The sequence below is a fragment of the Pristis pectinata genome, chromosome 11 (assembly GCF_009764475.1).
Source record: "Pristis pectinata isolate sPriPec2 chromosome 11, sPriPec2.1.pri, whole genome shotgun sequence".
In the NCBI taxonomy this organism is placed as follows: Eukaryota; Metazoa; Chordata; class Chondrichthyes; order Rhinopristiformes; family Pristidae; genus Pristis; species Pristis pectinata.
This window is the reverse complement of record NC_067415.1, coordinates 48,175,903-48,199,092: the sequence shown is the minus strand read 5'-3', so window position 1 is coordinate 48,199,092 and position 23,190 is coordinate 48,175,903. Positions and strand designations below refer to the sequence as shown.

General features: G+C 39.3%; 1 protein-coding gene across 1 annotated transcript in view; it reads right to left on the bottom strand.

Moving 5' to 3' along the window:
* panx1a (pannexin 1a) overlaps positions 1 to 23,190 on the bottom strand; it is a 35,770-nt gene that overhangs the window by 9,802 nt on the left and 2,778 nt on the right. The window contains exons 2-3 of the mRNA XM_052026629.1: positions 12,964 to 13,100; positions 452 to 669 (exon numbers count right to left, since the gene is read on the bottom strand). Of these exons, the coding sequence (XP_051882589.1) occupies positions 452 to 669; positions 12,964 to 13,100 (355 nt within the window). The remainder of the gene's footprint in view (positions 1 to 451; positions 670 to 12,963; positions 13,101 to 23,190) is intronic.

Genomic DNA, 23,190 nt, shown 5'->3' with positions numbered 1-23,190 from the left:
GGATTATCCCTGTTTCCCTTCTTGAATATTGGAATATTAGCTACTGGCCTGTCCTCCGGAACCTCACCTGTGGCTAGAGAGGACATAAAGGTATTGGTCAAGACCCCAGCAATTTTGCATCTCTCGATAACCTGGGGTATATCCCATCAGGCCCTGGGCTTATCCACCTTAATGCTCTTTAAGAGACCCAGCGCTACCTCCTCCTTTATCTCGAAATAGGGCACAACCACTTTGAGGGAGAAAGATAAATTTTGAGAGCTATTTTTCCTCTTGCAAGTAATTAAGTTTAAAATAAGGCATAATTAATGTAATTATTCATAAAATTTTAGCTTCCCTTTGTAGGAATCTGCAAGACTATAGAAAAAAAAACCTCTGGTGTACAATGCACAGGCATGGGATAACTAACATTTACAGCCTTATAAGTGTATTACGCATCTACTCATCTACATACCCACTTTGTTCTCTAAAGGATTCAAAGCAGCTGTTCGCATCTAATCCACTGGTGTTGACAATGTGCTGTGCTAATCTGATTCCACGATTATAGGCCTTATCAAGCTCCTCAATGATAAAAGTCAAGTCGCCATATAGCTGAGGTGCTGCAGTAAACCTCCAGAACAAGGCCGGAACATACATAAGAATAGCCACCAGCAGGAGTACATATGGAAAAATCTGCAAGGAGAACAAAAAATACTTCATTTTCATGCGGCTGAAGTTAAGAAAATTCAAAAAAAACAAACTGCACATGATGGAAATTTGCAACAAAAGCAGAAAATGATGGAAATATTAGCAGGGCAGGCAGCATCTGTGGAGCACAGAAACAGTAAACACTTCAGATCATCGACATTTCACCAGTAGTCCAAGCTGCATTTCTGAGCTGGTTCATGTTTACTAATTCTCCAGCTTTATAAGAACAGAGCAGTAAAAAATGAGGGAAAGAGAAAACAATTCAAAATTCTGCATAACCTTCTCCATCAGGATCTCTAATTCATCAAATTTACATTTATTAAATGAAAGTAAAAATTGGAGTTAAAGGACTGAGTAGAAAAGAGATCAAAATCTTAACAGAATCACAGAAAGTTTACCACCTGGATGGTCACCATTAAGCACATTGAATCTGTGCTGGTGCTATGCCAAGAACAATTCTGCTAGTCATGTTCTCCTGCACTCCTCACACAGCCTTACAAATTCCTTTCCTTACCAAACTCTCCTTTGAAAGCAACGGCTAAATGATTGAATCCACCCCTGCCACTCCCTGTGCCATGCATTCTGGACCCTAACCACTTGTTTTGTGAAAAAGTTTGTTTTCATATCACGTTCTTTAGCCAATCATCTTCATTCTATGTCTTCTAGTTTTTGACCCTGCTGCCAATTAGAACAGTTCCTTACTATCTATGCTTCATGATTTTAATTACATCTGTCAGATCCTCCTCCATTCTCCTCTGTTCCAATGACAACAACCAGTTTCTCTCATCTATCAACCTAACACATCCCTCATTCCTGCAATCCAAAACTCCCTCCAAGGCCATCACATCTTTTGTAAAGGATGGTGCCCAGAACTGGAAGCAATACCCCAGTTATGACCATATTAGTGTTTTATTAAAGTTCATCTCGACTTCCCTGCTTTTGTCTTCCATACTTCACTTTATAAAGTTCAAGATCCCATATGGTTTTTAACCACTTTCTCAACCTGCCCTGCCAGTTTTAATGAACTACACACATTTACCACCCACTGATCCCTCTGTTCTTGTGCCCCTTTTAAAATTGTGCCCTCCCCTCTACATGGAAGATAAAACACAGAACAGTACAGCACAGGAACAGGCCCTTTGGCCTACGATGTTGTGCCAAACTAATTAACCTAGTAATTAAATGCTTAATTTAACTAATCCCTTCTGTTTACACAATGTCCACATGCCTCCACTCTCTGCACATTCATATGCCTATCTAAGAGCCACTTAAACGCCTCTATCATCTTTGCTTCCACCACCACCCCTGGCAGCATATTCCAGGCACCCTTCACTCGCTGTGTAAAAAAAAACTTGCCCTGCTCATCGCCTTTGAACTTACCCCCCTCACCTTAAATGCATGCCTTCTAGTGTTAGACATTTGGACCTTAGGAAAAAGATACCAGCTGTCTACTCTATCTGTGCCTCTCATAATCTTATAAACCTCTATCAAAATTACCCTCAGCCTCCACCGTTTCAGAGAAATCAACCCAAGTTTGTCCAACCTCTCCTTCTAGTATATGCTCTCTAATCCGAGCAGCATCCTGTTAAATGTCTTCCGCACCCTCTCCAAAGCTTCCATATCCTTCCTATAATGGGGCGACCAGAATTGAATGCAATAATTCAGATGTGGCTTAACTAGAGTTTTATAAAACTGCAACATAACTTCCTGACTCTTGAACTCAATGTCTCGACTAATAAAGGCAAGCATGCCATACACCTTCTTTGGCACCCTTTATATCGCCTCTTCTCATTCTTTCTACAAAAAAATGTAACATTTCACATTTCTCAGCATTAAATTTCCCTACATCATTCTTCATCAAGCAAGAAGACACTGCAGAAGTACTCATTTAATGCATCAACCTGCCTCTACCTCCATGAATAAAATTTCAGTTTTGGTTTCCAATCAAATCCACCTCTTGCTGTTTGCATGTCTATAGAATATATTTTGGATTTCCTTTTACATTTGCTGTCAGTCTTTTCTCATGTCCTCTCATTAACTCTTTGTTTTTTTTAAACTATTTCTCCTGTGAATTTCTATAAGCAGCCTGGCTCGCAACTATATTAACAACCTAGCATTTGTCATATTCTCCTTTATTCTATTTGGATTCCCTAATATTTTGAATATCCAGGAAACTCAGTTTTAATTTCCCTATCCTTATCCCTCTTGAAACATACCTACAGATGAAACATTTTCACCTGAAAGACCTATTTTTCCCAATTACAGCTGGCCTGTCAAGACTCGATTGCAATTAACCTGGGTCAAATTGATCCTGTCGATATCTCCTTGAAGTCTATTCCCATCCTCCTTATAGTTCACTATGCTTCCAAGTTTTGTGTTATTTGCAATTTTGGAACCTGAGCTGTGTATACCCCAAATCCAAGTCATCAACATCCACTGGTCTGTAACATCCGACTCACCGCTCACCAGCTGCTTACCTTAGCTCCAATAAACAATATTTCCAAGCCATCCTGATTTCATCAGCACTTGCAAAAGGGCACGTAATCAGCCCTCACACACACTGATGATGTATTAAAAGGGAGCCCCCTTCCCATTCCCCCAAAAGATGTACTTTTTTCCAACTCATTTCTCAAGTTCAGTAACATTCATTATAAAGTCTTTGAAGAGCTGAAGAAAACATTCACTAAATTTGGTTTTAGTCTTAAACTTTAAATTTGATCAGAAAATAAAGATTAATATTAAAATGCAGTTTGATTCTTGAAATCTCTTGGGAGATGACCTCATAAAACCGGTTTCTGATGTGGTTATCAAGCAATAATGACACATTGTAGTAGCACACGTCATTGGAGTTCCCGGTGAATTTCAAACGCCATATGATCTCATACAACAATTGAAATTAAAAATCAACAAGTTAGCCAAATAAAATACAAAAATCACAGTTTACATAATTTTAAATTAATACTTTGATGCATTAAGAATACTGAATTGCCTGGCACATTTTCTGCTTGGATTGGGAGAGTGGTGATAAGCAAAAGCAGTGTGCTTTTGAGAGAACGTGCAATGGACTTAGTATTGGTAATAATATTATCACATGTACCGAGATTCAATGAAAAGCTTTTGTTTGGGTTCCATCCAGGTAGATCATGCCATCCATAAGTATTTCGAGGTATTAAAATGAAAAACAAAATACAGAATATAGTGGTGCAGCTACAGAGGGAAGTGCAAGTGAAGTGCAAGGGCCATGATAAGGTAGGTTGGGAGTTCAAAAGGTCATCTTTTAGGGTATGAGAGGTGTGTTCAAGAGTCTGAGAACAGAGGGATAGAAGCTGTCCTTAGGCTGGTGGTATATGCTTTTAAGGTTTTGTATCTTCTGCCTGAGAAGGGAGAAGAGAGAATGACCAGGGTGGGAGGGGTCTTCAATTATGTTGGCTTCTTTCCAGAGGTAGCAGAAAGTGTTCCCCAAGTTAATGGAGGGGAGGCTGGGTTGCGCAATGAACCATGCTATGTTCACAACTCTCTGCATTCTTGCAGTCTTGGACAGAGCAGTTGCCATACCAAGCTGTGATATTATCTGGATAGGATGCTTTCTGCAGTGCATCTGTAAAAATTGGTAAGAGTCATCAGGGATTTCCTTAGCTTTCTGAGGCAGTAGAGGCTGAAAATCCAGTCTAATTTCCCATTCAGCATGGGTAAAATGGCCAGAAGAGAATGAGAAGTTGCTATTAATGTGTGTTACTGTATACATTGCTGGTGAAGTATTGAGGACAATGAGCATTGCAGTTTTTTTGCTACAATTAATTTAGGCACTGAGGCCCCGCTCTTGTAGATTAACCACAAGCCATAGAAAGTTTCCAGCAGTGGCTTTGCTGAGCATAAAGCAGAAAACTGTGAAGGCAAATATAATTTTCTATACATCCTCCAAACCCCAGATCTCTACCAAGACTCAGGCTTGGTGCCAGACCCTGTTCCTTCCTGGGGACTTGATCAGTAAGAAGTCTCCCACCATTCAACAATTCAGATGCACCAAAAAATCTCACTGGATTCTGGACTGGTGGTAGAGGAAGCAGCTCACCACATAGAGGCCAGGAGTGGAAAGGGGGTGGCTAGTCAGGTCAGTGATCTGAGACATTGATCCAGCCAACTTCCAGATGGAATAAGGCATTGGTCAGACTGCATTTGGAATATTGAGGGAAATTTTGGGCCCCTTATCTAGGGAAGGATATGCTAGCCTTGAAGAGGGTCGAGAGGAGGTTCACAAGAATAATCCCAGGAATGAAAGGCTTAACATGAGGAGGGTTTGATGCCTCTGGGCTTGTACTTGGAGTTCAGTTACGTATCAGCAACAAAAGAAACACAGAGTTTTTGTTTTAAGTGTTAGAAACTATTTTATTAATAACTACTTATGATAATAAGAAAAATAAAAGTAAAAATGTTAGAATGTTAAAAGTAAAAATGTTAGATCTTAAACATTAACCCCAAAAAACTAAATCCGAAGTGTGTGTGCGGCAAATTCCCAAACTCCAAGTCCAGGAATAGTTCTCAAAGTTCAGTTCAGCAAGCCATAAGGTGAAACGTGAGCAAAGGCTTTTGTAAAACCATTGTTAACTGAAGAGAAAATGTAGAGAGAATAGAGACATTACAAAATCCAAATGTTCCACGATGGAACCCATACGACACCTGATGATCTTCACTGCTTTGTTCCGAAGTATCTGCCACCCCGAAAGCATTCAAGACATGGTCGTCCACACAAATACCTGTTTCCTTCTACAGGTTAACGACAAAGTGGACTCCACCGGATTATTCCAAAAATCCATACACGGGTTGTAGTGACAGACACAGTTACTGTTTTTCATCCATCGATACAGAGACAAGCAGGCAGGGTGTCTCTCTTCCTTCTCTCTCTCTTCTGACTGACTGCTCCAGAACGTCATCACATCGTTATCTCCTGTTGTTGTTGTAATCACGTCCCACCCACACACACACATACACTACTGTGCTATGTCTTAAAAGGGACATTCACCAAATAGTCACCTAATCCATAACATGGAGGGGGGGGGGGGGGGGGGGGGAGGGGAGGAACTCATTAAAACCTACCAGATACCGAAAGGCCCAAAGTTAATGTGAAGAGGATGTTTCTATTAGTAAGAAAGTCTAGGATCCGAGGGCACAGCCTCAGAATAAAGGGACATCCCTTTAAAACTGAGATGAGGAGGAATTTCTTCAGCCAAAGGGTTGTGAATCTGTGGAATTCATTGTCACAGAGGGCTGTGGAGGTCAAGTCGTTGGGTGTATTTAAGGAAGGGATTGATAGGGTTACAGGAAGAAGGTGGGAGAATGGAGCTTAAAAAAAAATCAGCCATGTTTGAATGGCAGAGCAGACTCGATGGGCCAAATGGCCTAATTTTGCTCCTATATCTTATGGTAATAAAGGTATGTACTGGTAGTTCTCGTCAGTCAGTGGGTTGGACATGTTCACCTCTACTCTCTGCTTCTTGTCATTTAACTAATTTTTTTATCCATGATACTATTGCCTCTTTTATTCCATGGGCATCAATTTGAACAATACTGATTTGTGTGGCACTTTATCAAATGCCTTCTGAAAGTCAGCATACATCACAAGTAGCACATTGCCCTCATTAGCCCTCTATTTTACCTCATCAAAAAATTCCATCTGGTTAATTTTGCCTTTAACACATCTATGCTCATTTTCCTTAATCAATCCACACATAGACAAGTGATTGCTAATTCTGTATCTGATTATTGTTTCTAAAAAGTTGCTCTACTGCCAAGGTTAAATGACTGGCCTATATTTATTGGGTTTAATCTTAGAGTAAGATTACTTACTGACTGTTTGGAAGTTGACTGTAAGATTTGAAGTTCTTCAGTCGTCAGTCATCACCACCAGCTCCTGTGTATTATTAGGTATTTGGAAGATTATGGACACAGCCCCCACATCATGTCTAGACTAACAAAAGCATTCATTTCAAATGCATCTAGCCTTTCAAGTACCTTGATTAACTTTTACCTGATCAGTATATCAACACGTCACAGAATCACACAACCTAACAAGCGGCTTTTGTCTCCTTTCCAGTCCTGACAAAGAGTCTTCCACCTGAAGCATTAGCTCTGTTTTCCTTCCTTCAGATGTGGCATGACCTGCTGAGTATTTCCAGCATTTTCTGTTTTTATTTTCTCTCAATTTTACATGCCCAGACCCTTTCAGATTTTAAGTAGCTCAATTAAATCCTCTCAAAACTTCATCTGTTCACAGGAGAACAAACCCAGCTACTCCAGTCCATCCGCATAACTAAAGTTTCTTATCACAGGCATCATTCTAATAAATCTCTTCTGCATCCTCTCTAAAGTGAGGGCCCCAGTATTGGACACAGTACCTCAGGACTGGCCAAACCAGTGTTTTATAAAGGTTCATCCCAACTTCCTTGCTCTTGTACTCAATGCCTCTATTTATAAAGCCCAGGATCCTGTATGTTTTTTCCAACCACTTTCTCAACTTCCTTACAGCTTTCAACCAAAAATGTTTGTATAGCTCTTTTAGAATTGTGTCTTTGTTTATATGGACTCTCTTCGTCTTCCAAAACATTACACCTCATTTTTCAGAATTAAATTTTAATCAGCCACACCCAGTCAATCTACAATTATGACTATATCTTCTTGAAGTTCAGAATCAGGTTTATTATCACTGACATATGTTGAGAAATGTGTTGTTTTACAGCAGCAGTACAGTGCAAGACATAAAGACATAAAGACATAAAATTACTACAAGTTACAAAAACAAATACTGCAAAAGAGGAATAATGTGGTAGAGTTCATGGGTTCATGGACTGTTCAGATATCTGATGCAGAGGGGGAAGGAGCTGTTCTTGAAACGTTGAGTGTGGGTCTTCAGGATCCTGTACCTCCTCTCCTGTGGTAGTAACATAAATAGGACATGGCCCGGATGGTGAGGGTCCTTAATGATGGATGCCACCTTCTTGAGGCACCGCCTCTTGAAGATGTCCTCAATGGCAGAGAGGGTTGTGCTCACAATGGAGCTGGCTGAGTCTACAGCCCTCTACAGCCTCTTGCAATTCTGCGCATTGGAGCCTGCATACCAGGCGGTGATACAACCAGTCAGAATGCTCTCCACTGTACATCTGTAGAAATTTGCAAGAGTCTTTGGTGACATACCAAATTTCTTCAAACTCCTAATGAAGTAGAGCCACTGGCATGCCTTCTTCATGACTGCATCAGTGTGTTGGGCCCAAGATAGATCCTCTGAGATATTGATGCCCAGGAACTTGAAGCTGCTCACCCTTTCCACTGCTGACCCCTTAATGAATACTGGTGTGTTCTCCCAACTTCCCCTTCCTGAAGTCCACAATCGATTCCTTGGTCTTGCTGACATTGAGTGCGAGGTTGTTGTTGCAACAGCACTCAACCAGCTGATCTCTCTCACTCCTGTGGCCTCCTTATCACCATCTGAGATTCTGTCAGCAATAGTGATGTCATTGGTAAATTTATGGACGGTGTTTCAGCTGTGCCCAGCCACACAGTCATGAGTGCAGAGAGAGTAGAGCAGTGGGCTAAGTACGCATTCTTGAGGTGTGCCTGTGTTGATTATTCGTCAGCTAAGGGATGTTGTTTACCGATCCGCACTGACTGTGGTCTCCTGATAAGGAAGGTGAGGATCCAATTGCAGAGGGAGGTACAGAGGCCCAGGTTTTGAAACTGAGAGATTAGTAATAAGGGGATGATGGTGTTGAATGCCGAGCTGTAATCGATAAACAGCATCCTGATGCATGCTTTGCTTTGGTCTAGGTGCTCCAAAGCCTCAGTTGCATGGGAAGAACATCTTTCCTCAGATAAAGAGATGAAAAATGCTCAGAAACCTCCAAATGGAATTTCACCAAGGCCCTGTACAGCTGCAGCAATGACTTCCTGCAATGAAGGCCAACATACCATTTGCATTCCTAGCCACCTGCTACACCTGAATGCGTGTTATCTTTCTGTCTTTAGAACCAAAGTGGATAACCTCACACTTACACACATTATAGTGCATCCACTGTGTAACTATATATAAAAAAATCTCCCTTCAGATTCTCTCACCACTTTAAATTTAGTTATGCCAAGTCCTTTTCTGTGACCTGGCCCAAATTAAACAGCACATAAACGCACTATTGGGGGTAATCATCAAAGAAGCATTTTTAACCAGTAAAAGCACGGTAGTTCACAGTGGGAAGCAGTGACAAGTATCATTTCATCATATTTTCAGTCAAATTAAAAGTGAATTTACAAGCGAATCCATGAAGTACAGTGTTCAGACTCATCTCAAACCACACAGACCACTTGATGGAAGTTATAATTACCGTCATTTGAGTACTGGTAGAAATGGACTACTTTTCCTGGAAGTTCTGTGCTCAGTAGGGTGTATTAAAGGCAAAAATTGTCCAATCCAAATGCAGCAGCAGGAATGCTGTCAAACAGGTGGTCAGCTGGCTTTAGAAGCATTACGTCTGCACATTTCTGGGAGAAGTAGAATGACAATGCTGAAAGAGGAATCCATGGTAGTAATTACCTCAGCATTTTTCTATTTCACCAGCATAAATGACAGAAAGAGACAGATCTTGAACCATACATTCTCTCACACTGTACAATGTAAATTAATGTTATCTGAAACCACACCGTTATATGCAATCATGTATTTTCTGCAACTTACTCCTAAAAATGTGATCTGGATCCTCCGCATGGCATAAACAGTGACTTCAAGTGGCATTACAACATGATTAACATTACTTGCTAAATCTGACCACATACCCATGTTAAAACGAACAGCTATTCCCTGGCCAATTCCAATTTCTCACATCCCAATCATTGCCCCTAATCTGCAAGTCACCACTGTCCACAACAATGGGAGATCGTGGCAGAATGGTGAGAACAGAACCTTTAGTCCCCGAGTCTAAAGGAAGGTTTGGGAGTACTGTGCACAAGTAAAGTGGAGTGAACCTAGAGGCCTGCCCAATCCCAATGACTCACCCTCATTACCACAGATTTCCTCCCTGGTCTGCCTGAACCCTGCTCAGTTTACTCTTAACAATTTAAGAAACCTAAAATACAAATATCATCTGCTTGGGTTTTGTCTGACTGTGAGACAGCACCTGACAGGACTGGTCAGACAGAAAGAGTAACGCTTCTTCTGCTCAGGTGTGAAAGTGATTTTTAGATTATATCATCTGGCACCAATCTGCGTATTTAATTGGTAATTGGTTTATTATTGTCACATGTACTGATGTGCAGTGAAAAACTTTGTCTTGCATGCCATCCATACAGATGATTTCACAACATCAGTATACTGAGTTAGTACATGGGAAAAGCAATAACAGAATGCAGAATATGGTGTTATAGTTACAGAGAAAGTGCAGTGCAGATAGACAATAAGGTGCAAGGCCATGAGAAGGTAGACTGTGAGGTCAAGAGTTCATCTTATCATACAAGAGGTCCATTCAATAGTCTTCTAACAGTGGGATAGAAGCTGTCGAGTCTGGTGGTGTGTGTTTTCAGACTTTTGTATCTTCTGCCCAAGGGAAAAGGGGAGAAGAGAGAATGTTCAGAGTGGGAGGGATCTTTGAGTCTGTTGGCAGCTTTTCCAAGGCAGCGAGAAGTGTAGTCAGAGTCCATGTAGGGGAGGCTGATTTTCGTGATATGCTGATCTGTGAGGACAACTCTCTACAATTTCTTGCGGTCTTGGGAAAAGTAGTTGCCATACCAAGCCATGATGCATCCCGATAAGATGCTTTCTATGGTGCATCTATAAAAATTGGTGAGGGTAAAAGGAGACATGCCAAATTTCCTTAGCTTTCTGAGAAGCAGAAGCGCTGGTGTGCTTCCTTAGCCATGGCATCTACTTGGTTAGAGTAGGACAAGCTGATGTTTACACCTAGGAAACTGAAGCTTTCAACCATCTCCACCTCAGCACTATTGATACAAACAGGGGCATGTGCTTCACCCTGCTTCTTCATGTGAGGAAGGATGTAATTAAGAAAGGACTTTTACTAGCTTCCTGTGAGTATTCTGCTCAAGACAGTAGATAACATCAAGACACAGTGGCAGAAGAATCAGAGCAGATTAAGAGACTTCCCTCACTTCAGAAATCAGGCATCATAATGCGAAGCATGGTAGAAGGCAAAGTTGCTCAAATGTGTACAGCAAACTTTCGAACTAGAGCACGGTAATCCAGTAATATAGCAAAAATGGTATCAAGCAAGACTAATATTCCTATTTTTTGCCATATATATTAACATATTGTTTGCTTCATTGAACAAAAATAAAGAGATTTGGGATGCAGTGCAGCTGAACAAGGAATTTTTGAATCCTGCACAAACAACAAAGCCACAAACCAAAACATATAATTAGGCTTTTTCCTCCTCAATGCAGAGGTTACCTCCCAGGTTTAATCATAGTAATTTCATAGAAGATAAAAGGAGATGAAATTAAATTTTGGCAGTGGTATGCATTATTGATCCATTGCACAGTTTTCCTAATGTTACATTCTATTAACGCTTAAGTCAAAAATAAAAGTAAAGTGCTGCAGGATGTAAAACTGGCGACTATTTTCCTAATAGTCATTTTATATACGTATCAAAAGTCCAAACATCCCCACAGTATCATTGCCACATTTAAAGATCAAGCAAATTAAAAATCATCTAGGAAATGCTGAGTCCTTTTGACATGTCTCACAAAAAGAAAATGATGCATCCATTTATCCAAGTTTAATCAGCATCACTCAGTCACGTTATCATAATGTCATTCCAAATACTGCAACATGTTTCTATAGTGGAATAGGTTCATCTTGACCACTTTATCCCAGGTGTTTGCTCTCATTATTCCTCAGTTACAGCACACAGAAAAAAATAAATTCCACAATGAAATATTAATCAGGCTTATAATGGAGTTAGTGGGAGATGCAGTGCAGGGGAATGAAAATCAAGAGGGAAATAATCTGCATTCAGTACACACACTTAAAATAAATTGCGGAAGAAATATAGTGCACAGAATTAACCTTCCAGAATGGAAGTGCCCTTCAGTTCACATCATATTATGAAAGATACCATTTAAAAATTAGTATATCAATATTACACCAGAAGGTACAAGCAGAGTCTGAAATTTCTGCAAACACTGTTGGGTTAAAATTCTCTGGGATATAAACCATACAGTGCTCTCAAAAACAGAATGCACAGCCTCATATCTTACTGCTGTATGAACCCACTGTGTTCTTCTGAAATTATTCTCAGTTATATTAATGGGGATACCAACCTATGGATTTTAAGCAAGTAATTGTCTCAGTTAAAATAGAAGTGGGAGGAATTTAAAACAAATGCATAGACTGCTTTTCCATAAGTGCGGAATAGTGTAATTGCAAAGCCCTGGCTTTGAAAGGACACAGACACATTGCATAATCTCACAACAGCAACTGATACTTCATTCAATGCATGCATACTCATTACCCGAGTACCCACTGCAGCAGCAATGTTGGTGTTAAGAATGATCATTCATATTAAAATTTAGGGTACAAATTGATCTGTCAGAAGGCAAGCAAGGGATTAATTAATACAGGAATAACCAGATGTGTATATAACAATCGAACACAAGCCGAAAAGAGTTAAGGGCAAAGTTGTACTGCTACTAAAGCAGGATAATGATCAAGTTTTTGTTAGCAAGATCAGATTAGAACATTTGGTTTGGTCCAAACAAAGTCTGGAAAAGTTTGTTTTCTTTAGCCTCTGAAGAGATGGATTGATGTCTGTCAGCTTAAAAAAAACTTTGTTTGCCTGGGCAACAGTTGATGGCAATTTTATGTTTTTCTTAGTCATACAAAAAGACCTGATAGCAGCTTGTTGCTGATCCAGACATGAATTAAAAAACTGGGGAAGTTTGGTCCTCAGCAGCCAAGTCCATGATTCCATAATTAAAAGATATAGAACAGAAAGGAACAGAGAGGCAGCCTACATCTGAAATTCTATTGTTAAAAAGAAACAAATTCCTCAGCCGAAAGCTGTTACTCTGCCAAATGATAAAACTGCTTTTATCTGACAGATCTATGCCCATCTAGTTCTCTAATAGCAGATACAACCCATGCAGGAGGAGGACTAGCTAGTCAAATAATATTTGGATTTCTCATCAAGAGAAATTGTACATTAAGTATTGTACAAAGTCTGTTCACAACAGCCATTCTAAAATGCAAAAGTAAAATAAAAAGAGAAAGCTTTGGAAAACACATTTTACCTTATGAAGCCACAGTGGTAATCGCTCCGAATCATTCTTTTGGGAAGGCCGATGTAGTGAGGCCCAGCAGTAAGCATCCACATAAGCTGCTTGTCGCCAAGAGAACGAACTTGGAGAGAAGCAACTAATTTGGGTACCTATCATAAAAGAACAAAAATATATAAATATAAATAAATTTAATGCAGAAAATAACAAAACCATAGGCAGATGATCCATCTAGTTGATTCTCTGATCAGCAATAGTTTTAGACAACAGCCTGCTTCAAATTGCTGACATATCTTTTTCCAAATACCAAATGATTAAGGGAGATGTAACTAGTTGCTGTAACACCTGACCTAACAGTGGACAAGTGCTCAATTTACCAACGTTAGTTAACTGGCCATGTTCTTTTCTCAGATCATGCTGTGACAGTCCACTTGTCTTAATTATAAACAAAATTAAGTTCACTCTTAAATACATTTAATTGAAGGGTTTATTCATGGTACAATGTGGAAAAGGTAGCAGAAAGGTCTATGACTTCACATACACAAATCTTTGAAGGTACCAGGACAAGATGAGAAGGGTGTTTAAAAAAAAACATGATGCATCCTTAGTTTTATGGAGGCAGAGAGAAAAATGCAAGTTTATAAATCATGTTAAATGCCCAGCTGAAATAGTGTGCCTTATTCTGGACATCACACATTAAGATGCTTCTCAAAGCTGTTGTAAAGGTATAAAAGTGGTGCATTAGAATGATACCAGAGGTATGGGTCATCAGTCACTTGGAGGATTATTAAAACAGGGCTTATTAATGCTTGAGGAAAAAAGAGTTAAGGAAGATTTGGCACATATTCAAAAACTTTAATTTTTGTCAAATAAGAAGTTACCAAAGGAAGAATACTCAGTAATCGGACCTGAAATTAAAGGCAATTGGCAAAAGAACCACAGGTTACCTGAATCACAAAATAATACATTGCAGGAGCCATTGATTCCTAAACGGTCAGCCTGTCCTCCTATAACGTCCCACTCAAAGGGCAACCTGGTTAGTCCCACTCAGCTGCTCCTCAATTTCTCTACACATTTTTCTCCTTCACATATTTATTTAATCCCCTTTAAGGCTACCATTGGATCAAAATTACAATCTAAATCAGACAATGCATTGCAAACTCTAACAAATTTTTGGTTAAATAAGGGATCCTTTGTCAACTGCCTTAAATCTCTAACCCTCTGATTAACAACCCTTTAGGGTTTTTGTGAGTAATCTTCAGTAACTCTGTCTAAATCATTTGTGATTTTAAACACATCTCCTCATAGCCTCCTCTACTCTTAAAAAGATTATTGCCTGGTTCTTCAGTCTTTCTACATGACTTACTCCCTCTACCAACTACTCTGTGCTCTCTCCAAATCCTCACAATGTCAGACTTGGACAAAATACTCCAAAAGGGGGTGAACAAAGGATTGTATGCATGCATAGAGTAGTATTTTAGCTTTTGTCCCTTTTGCCTCAATTTATAAAATCAAACATCCCATAAGTTTATTAATTGCTTTGTTAACTTCAAAAAATGGTGCACAAAACTTTCTGGTTTCCCTCAATTTGATTGTACCTCAATCTTCCTACTAAAAATGAATTACTTCATATTTTTCTGCAATGAGTTTCATCTACTAAATGTCAGCCTTTTCCAGCAACTTGTCTATACCCCTTGAAGTCTATTGCCATCTTCCTCATGATGTACTCGACTTCCAATGCTACAGTTATCTGCAAACTTTAAAACCAACATATACCCCCAAATCAAAGTTATTAACAATTACCAAAAATCAGCAGTGGTCTCTCTCCAGTCTGGAAAACAGCCATTCACCACACTTATCTAGCTGTGGGACAAAATAAATTACAATTTGTATCCATGAGGTTACTGCCCCTTTTATCAAGATATTTTGTTAAACATCTTTTGAAAGTCCATATAACAATATCAACAGCACTGCCATATTTGTTACTTGATCAACTACTTAAAAGAGAATTTTTCTAGAAAACCTGTGTTGAATTTCCTTTATTAGCCCATGCTTGGCTAAGTGACTGCTATATTCCTCTACAATAATTGTTTTTAAATGTTCCACACCACCAATATTAAACTCTATGCTTCTTGCTTTTTCGAACAAAGGTGTAATATTGATGTACTCATTTAGTACCTCAGTCAGATCCTCTGCCTTCGTGCTTAGATGTCCTTTTGAGGTCTCTGATCAGCCCCGCATCTTACAATCCTTTTCCAAATTATGACAGTTCATGAATAGTTTGGCCATTTAACACACAAGAAAAGTTCCCCAAGTAACTTTGGAACATGTGACTTAACTACTCAAACCTTGCTGGACTTTTGGGCATCTCTTGCCCATTTTTCTCATCAAATATCTCAATTACTTCACTATTTTCCATAGCTTTGGCACAGTCTTCTTTTGTAAATCATAATGCAAAATATTCATTTAGTTCTTTCAGCACTATACTAGCTGATTTCCATTTGGTTCCTAAACAGTTCCCTCAATTCCTCATTAAAATTAACATGGCAAAGCAAAGACTTTCCTTTCCAAATGTTACATCCTTGACCAAACAAAACAAAAGGTCACTGGGATAAACTCATCAACTATAGACCAGTCACCTTAACCTTGATGATGGATGAAGTTCAAGAAACAATGAACTGTAAGAGTCAGGTGGATGAGTGTGGATGGATAACAAAAAGCCAACATGGTTTTGTTAAAAGTCAAACTGTATCTAATTGATCTGAAATAACTGACAGGGCAATGAAGGAAAGGAAATGCAGTTACGTAGTATACAAGAACTTCGAAAATGTGGTTGATAAAGAGCCACAAATGTGCTTGTCATAGGAACGTGTGAATTAGGTGCCCAAGTCCCTGTAGTCAGCTCTGCCATTTAATAAAACCATGGCTGATCAGGCTGTAACCTGTCATCAAGACTGAAGCGCCTCAGAATAAAAGGGAGTGTAACAACATAATTACAAAATTAACTAAGTAGTAGGAAATAATAAAAAGGTTCTTTTTCAAGGAATATAACAGAGTAACCTGGGAGCTGGTATTTAGACTACTGCCTTATTCTAAAATTCAAAAATGGGTACGAGAGAGATCTAGTAGTGGATGTATATGATTCATTGCAAGTGACAAGACAAATTAAGAAAATGTTTAATAAAAGACATGAATAAAGGCAGCAAGGAAAAGATGATGAACCTTTATAAAACACTGGTTCAGCCACAACTGCAGTATTATGTCCTGTTCAGAGCATCACACTTTAGGAAAGATGTAAAGATTTTACACAGGGTGCAAAAAGACATTTACTTAAATAATTCCAGTGACAAGGTACATTGGTCATATGGAGAAGACAGGAGAGAGTTTTGTTATCTCTGAACAGGGTAGATTGCAAGACAATCTAATAGAGGTATTTAACATCAGGAAGGGTGGACAGAAAGTACATAAAAAGATACTGTTCTCAGTGGAAGAAGGGTCAAGCTCTAAAGGACACAAAACATCCCCAATCGCTGCAATAATCTGGACTGGCACAAGGAACCTTTCTCTTTAAATAAAATATCAGGAGATATATGATGTGGAAAATTCAAAAGTGAAGCAGATTTTCTGGGTACTTGCTGCTGACTTCGAAAATAAAGACTTATCCGAAACAATTGCCACACAAGGAACCACGACAAAAATGGCAGGATTCTCTGCAGGGCAATCCTCTACATTGAGGGGGCCCCCAAGCAACATTGCATCTGGAATGAGGGCCTTAACTAACCCAGCTCCTTGACCAAACAAAAAAGGTCAGTGGGATAAACTCACTAACCATAGACCAATCACTTTAAATGTGAAAAGAAGCTGACACCATAAGATTATCAAAAACTAAGAGCTTTTGAATGTTGAAAGTTTTTGAATCATCAAAACATTCAAGAACAACTTTATTCTTCTTTAGACCAAAACAAAATCTAAGTTAGCACTTATCCAAGTCCCTTGCACCCCTCTTCTCCTTACACCTAATCCAATCTGGCACAGGATCATTGGTCAAATTCCCCACAACGTGATGGGGATTACCTCAACTTCCAGCTCTCTTGCTGAATCCCAGCGTAGTAACACAGCCTGCTGTGCAAAGGTGAATCTTTGTCACTGACCGAGACTTCCATATTTGTAAATGCATAAAAATCCCAAAATTGGTGCCAGTTACATGGACTGGCATCTATACCACACTAAATTTGTAAAAACCATCACACAGAATCTGGAACAGCAGCTTTCAAACTGAAATAGGATAAATATTTAAAGAGATTAGTTATCTCAGACATGATTAGAATGACAATCTCTCTTTTCCAGTTCTTAAGAACTGGTTTTGAACATCAACTGTTTCTTTCTACTAATGCTTACCGACCTACTGAATGTGTCCAGCATTTTCTATTTTTATTTGCATTGAGCAGAATGGCCTTTCTCAATGCTACATCAGTCTATAATTCAATGACTTCGTACCTTAAAACAAACCCTTTAAAACAAAATAGACCACTACAGCCAACAGAACGTGAACACTGAGCAAAAGCAAATTGGACTGAGCATGGAACTACAAAGGAGACTACAGATGGTGGACTCTTGAGCAAAAAAACAAACTGCTGAAGGAACTCAGCAGGTCAATCAGTATCCGCAGAGACAAAGAGATGGTAAATGATTCTGGGCCTGATGCAGAGTCACAACCTGAAACGACGACCATCCCTTTGTTTCCATAGATGGATTGAGCATGATGCCTAGATAGACCTGCTGCCCACCTGTACCCACACTTACCGTGGTCGGTACAGAGGCCTGGGAGTTGAACACAAAGGCTTTGTAAGAGCAATGCTGGTGTACCATGGGGGTCCACCCTCTAGAGCAGGCCCTGACAGAAAAGCAAAGCTGGGAGCACAGTCTTGCCTCAGTCAAAAGCTAGAAGAATTTTTAAATAGATTTTGAATGTCTTTGATAGTAGAGAAAAAGGATGGAAAAAATAAAATTGCTGTTAGTGCTTTTTAAGAAAATATAAAAAGGACATTTAAATGCTAGAAAATTATTAAAACATTAAAATAAGGTAAAAAAAAACTGACTTTTCCTCCTAAAGCTGGGAATCTTAGCACTTACAGGGCCTGCTGTTGGATTCCACCCAAGTTCATTATCAGTTTGCATCAGGTTTGTGGTGGTGCCACATGTCCAGGACTTATGTACTCAGGGGTGATTGAACACCACACAATCCAGCATGTTATGTTCGAAATACTAATTTACCAAAAGACCTAAAGGCAACCCCTTGCTGTCAGGGTCTTTTTAAAAAGGAGGGCTGCAAAGTAAATCGAGTCATCCCTCAAAATCATATTTCCATTTTCTTTGGCTGATCTCCACCATCAAGATATGGTTGTCTTCAAAAGCAAAATACTCAACACATTGCAAACCATAAGGAGAAAAGAAAATGCAGTAAATTCTCAGCTAACGTTCTCAGATCAATGACTTTTTATCAGAATCCAAACCATCCAAAAGGTCATTGACCTGAAATATAGTCTGTTTTCCTCTCCACAGATGCTACTTGACACCCGAGTATTTTTAGCTCGTTTAGTTTTTATTACAACTGTCCCAGGTTATTCTTCATGCTATTCTGTGACCTGCCAATCTTAAGTACTACTTAGTTTTTGTCTAACTTAGCCTGCTTGTGTATAATTTAGGTCGTTCTGTTCACATCATATTGGAGTAGCACATCAGCATGCATTAAAACAGTTCATGCCACCCCATGGCACATTATTATTTACACATCATAGCAGACAACGCAAGAAATAACACATCTGAGGAATTATTCTCAAATGATACGAGACCATCAGGAAATAGTTTTGACAAAACACAACCTAGTTCCAACTGTAATATAATTTACTGTGGAATACTTTTCATACATTAAAGCTCAAAGAGATTTTCTCCCAGAGACCCAATGTCACAAACCAGCAACAAAAGAAACACACTGAGCATGATTCAGTGTTAAAAACTATTTTATTAATCACTACTTATGATAATACGTAAAATAAAAGTAAAAATGTTAGTATGTTAGAATTCAAAAATGTTAAACCTCGAACGTTAACCCCAAAACTAAACTCTTCGTGTGTGTGTGTGACAAAGTCCAAAACTCCCAGTTCCTGAATGGTTCTTAAAGTTCAGTTCCGCAAGCCATAAGGTGAAACATGAGCAAGGGCTTCTTCAACAACCACCGTTGTCTGAAGATAAGATGTAGATGTAGAAAAACATAGAGAGAGTACATACGAAATCCAAATGTTCCACGATGGAACCCAAACGACACTTCAGTGTTTACTCGGTAGTGACTTCCTCACCCCGAAAAGCATCCGAACCGTGGTCGTCCACACACAAATACCTGTTTCCTTCTACAGGTCAGCAACAAAGTGAACTCCACCGGATTACTTCCAACTTCCATACATGGATTTCAGTGGCAAACACAGTTATTGTTTCTCATCCATCGATAGAGAAAACAAGCAGACTGGTGTCTCTCTCCCTTCTCTCTCTCTCTTTTTCTTCTTCTAACTTCTTCAACAAATAGTCATTATGTCCTTTATCTTCTATTGACGTAAGCACGCCCCACACACACATACACACACACTCTCTATCTTAAAGGGACTTTCACTGAGTCCGTAACACCCAATATGAATGCAGAATGTTAAAACAAAGTAACCTAATAACCTATGTATTATAGTTTTGGCAGTAGAGCATTACTATGATATTTTTAACACAATTCTTGTTAGTGCATCGTGCCTATCTTATAATGGAAACAAGGCAAGTTATTATAGACATATTAGCCAACCATTTCCTTCAGACACATTTGTGCAATAGCAATGAAGTGAAAAATATGGAAATCAAAGAGAATGCAAATTTACAATACACAATTTTCACTGAAAGGATTTGTATGCAAATTACTTACTGCAAAAATCATTTCAAAATTGAAACTACTAATATGATGCAGATATGCAAATTATCTTGCAGTTGCAGGAAAGGAAAAAGCAGATCCACACAAGTAGCATGGTAACCAGCAAGCTTTGTTACTGCTTTCCTTTTGAGTCTTGTAGGAAATCTGCATCATAGACATATGCAATTAAACTTACACTTCAGTGAGGGAAGAATATCTGGTAAGTACTGAGGGTTTTCTTCCCTCACTGAAATGTATTTCAGACATTAGAATCAATGTGCACAGAAAGAGTGTACAAATTATTGTAAAAAATTTACAATGAAATCAACTAGAGGTCACCTGTGCTGGCTTTACAGCTGGATAGACTAGAATCCACTCCTTAGGTGCTGTGGGTAGAAATCAGCCTGCTGCTCACACTTTAAAACCAACATTAGAGTGCCTTGGAAAAAAATTGCTTTGTGTAGCCATTGATCTTATGAAGTTCTATCATAAATGTGGGTAAGAACTACTTCCTACACCCCACAGAAAGGTTAAAGGTTGAAGGTTGAAGGTTGAAAAATTGAGGAGATAAGTCACAGATTCCTAGAGGGTCACAGAAGAATTCCACACCAGAAAGGAAAGTTTATTCCATTGTGAGAATGTGTGATTTACATGGAGGCGCTTTTTCCAGACATAGCTCAAAGCGGGATAACAAATACATTTTCCCATCAATGACAGTAATTAGCACTGCCTGACACACACTTCTAATCACAGAGCTTCTGTATTGTGCTGAGAAGGAAGGATGACTAATTTTACTACTTGTGACTGTCATACCTTACCAGATTCATCAGAACTACTGAGTGGTGAAATTGCTTATTTGTTGAAAAGTGCATGAAACGGTCTTGGTTTAGCTTCCCCCACCCATGCTCATATAACATCCATTACCTGGTAGCATACTCATTAGACAACATTAAAAGTAGTTTGAATCATTAGAGCTAATTACGCAATGTTCCTTCAGTAACCACACACTACCAATAATTGTGCTTCAAAAACTGAAAAAACAAAAAGATATCACTTAAAAATAGGCCAGATCACGCTGAATCCAACCCACAGTCACAGCCCCTCATGCTAGCTCTTTGGCCCCACTGACTTTTTGCAGCCACGTGACTTGCAGAATGCAAGTTACGAATAGACCTCAGGCAAAGCAAATTGAGTTCCCACTCCTAGACCACATTGATGGCCTCCTCATCATTTCCAAATGTCTACGACCAGAGGTATACAGAAACAGTTGAAAAAAATCAACTGAAACTTACAAAGTAATATTTAAAGAACATATTAATCTTTATTAATTAAAATACTCATTAAAACAAACTAAAAGAAAAAAAAACTTTTTTTCAGTAAAGGTCAGCGACTTAATTCACATAAATGGGGCCATGCTAGATGGGTCAGGCTTACAATCGAGGGGCTGGATACAAAGTATACTTGGCTCTGCAGCTCAGGTCATTAAAGAATGCCCCACAGACCCATTTGCAAGTTGAAGGACCGAGTGGAAGGTCAAAAGCACTCACATCAGATCTCCGACATGCTCCGTACTTCAACACTGCAGTTCAGAGGCCGGCAAGTCTCAACAAAATGACTTGTGTAATGTAGCTAGCTGGTAGTCCTTTAAGGACCAGACAGCTGGCCATCAGCATGATCCGATCTGGTGCTGAAGCATGAATTACAACTGCAACTGTGGAAAATGTAACTGCAGTGGGCACTTCTCCAGACTGTGAATGAACAAGACTAGAGAACATCATGGCTCTCCAAACCCCATGCAGGGAAAGGCAAGATGATGATGACCGAGACTGATTTATGCATATAATTTTCTAAACTACCCTCTGCTCACCACATTTCTGGTTTTATTGAAAAAAAGTTAGTGGTTTCAGATAAATTCTCCTTCCACTGCTCTTTTAGACTTTGTTTTCTGAGTAGTTTGACTTTTGTTTGCTGTACAATGGACTGTTCACCATGAGCACAATCCCATGCTTCACCCTGCTTCAAATTCAGTGCTGTCAATAGATACTCCAAATTTCAAACTGGAGAAAATCTTGTCAATCTAATTAGGTGGTAGTTGACAACATGAAAAAGAAGGAACTCCCAAGAATAACAGCAAAAAACACGACCTCATAACCTGAAGGAAAACAGGAAACAAAATTAAAGAAGTTAGTTTTGCAACAGTGGTTACATGTCAGAAGCATTTGTCTGAAAAGTGCTTTGGAATGGCATAAGATTGTGAAAGGCATAATACAAATAATTCACTTTCTTGGATACCATCTGTAGGGATAGGGAGTGTCATATTTAGTGTTGCAGCTGTATAAAATTCTGGTTAGGCTCTATCTGGAGTATTGCATTCAATTCTGGTCACCCCATTATAGGAAGGACGTGGAGACTTTGGAGAAGGTGCAGAAGAGGTTTACCAGGATGCTTCCTGGATTAGAGGGCACGTGCTATAAGGAGAATTTGGACAAACTTGGGTTGTTTTCTCTGGAGCAGCAGAGGCTGAGAGGAGACCTGATAGAAGTTTATAAACTTATGAGAGGCATAGATAGAGTAGACAGTTGGTATCTTTTTCCCAGGGTTGAAATGTCTAATACTAGAGGGCATGCATTTAAAGTGAGGGGGGGGGGGAATTGAAAGGAGATATGCAGGGAAAATTCTGTTTTACACAGAGAGTGGTGGCTGCTTAGAATGTGCTGCCAGGGGTGGTGGTGGTGAAAGCAGATATGACAGAAGCATTTTTAGAGGCTCTCAGATAGGCACATGAATGCGCAGAGGGTGGAGGGATATGGATCACGTGCAGGCAGAAGGGATTAGTTTAATTAGGTGTTATTAGCTTAATTAGTTCGGCACAACATCGTGGGCTGAAGGGCCTGTTCCTGTGCTGTCCTGTTCTAGGTTTTATTTATTCATAAAAAGCTCCAGTTACTAACGGTCACAACCGAACCACAGAATGGTTGGCATACAATACATAAGCCAATCTATTAGTAGTAATGTTAACTTTACTACATCCAGCATGATGTGACAGAAAATATGTCAAAGACAGGAAGTTACAGTGACCAATTCACTTTCTTTAAAATGCATTTAAGATTCTGAATCTGTGAGCTAAAACATACACAATGATTAGAAGATTAGGAGAGAGAGTACACCCTCTCTCTATTGAGACCATCTGATTCACATAATTTGTAATTGGCAAGTCATGTGCTAGCTGAGCCTCAGTAACCACTGAAGGTTCAACCTCTCACCAATACACATGTCAACAGTAGAACTAAAGCAAGGAC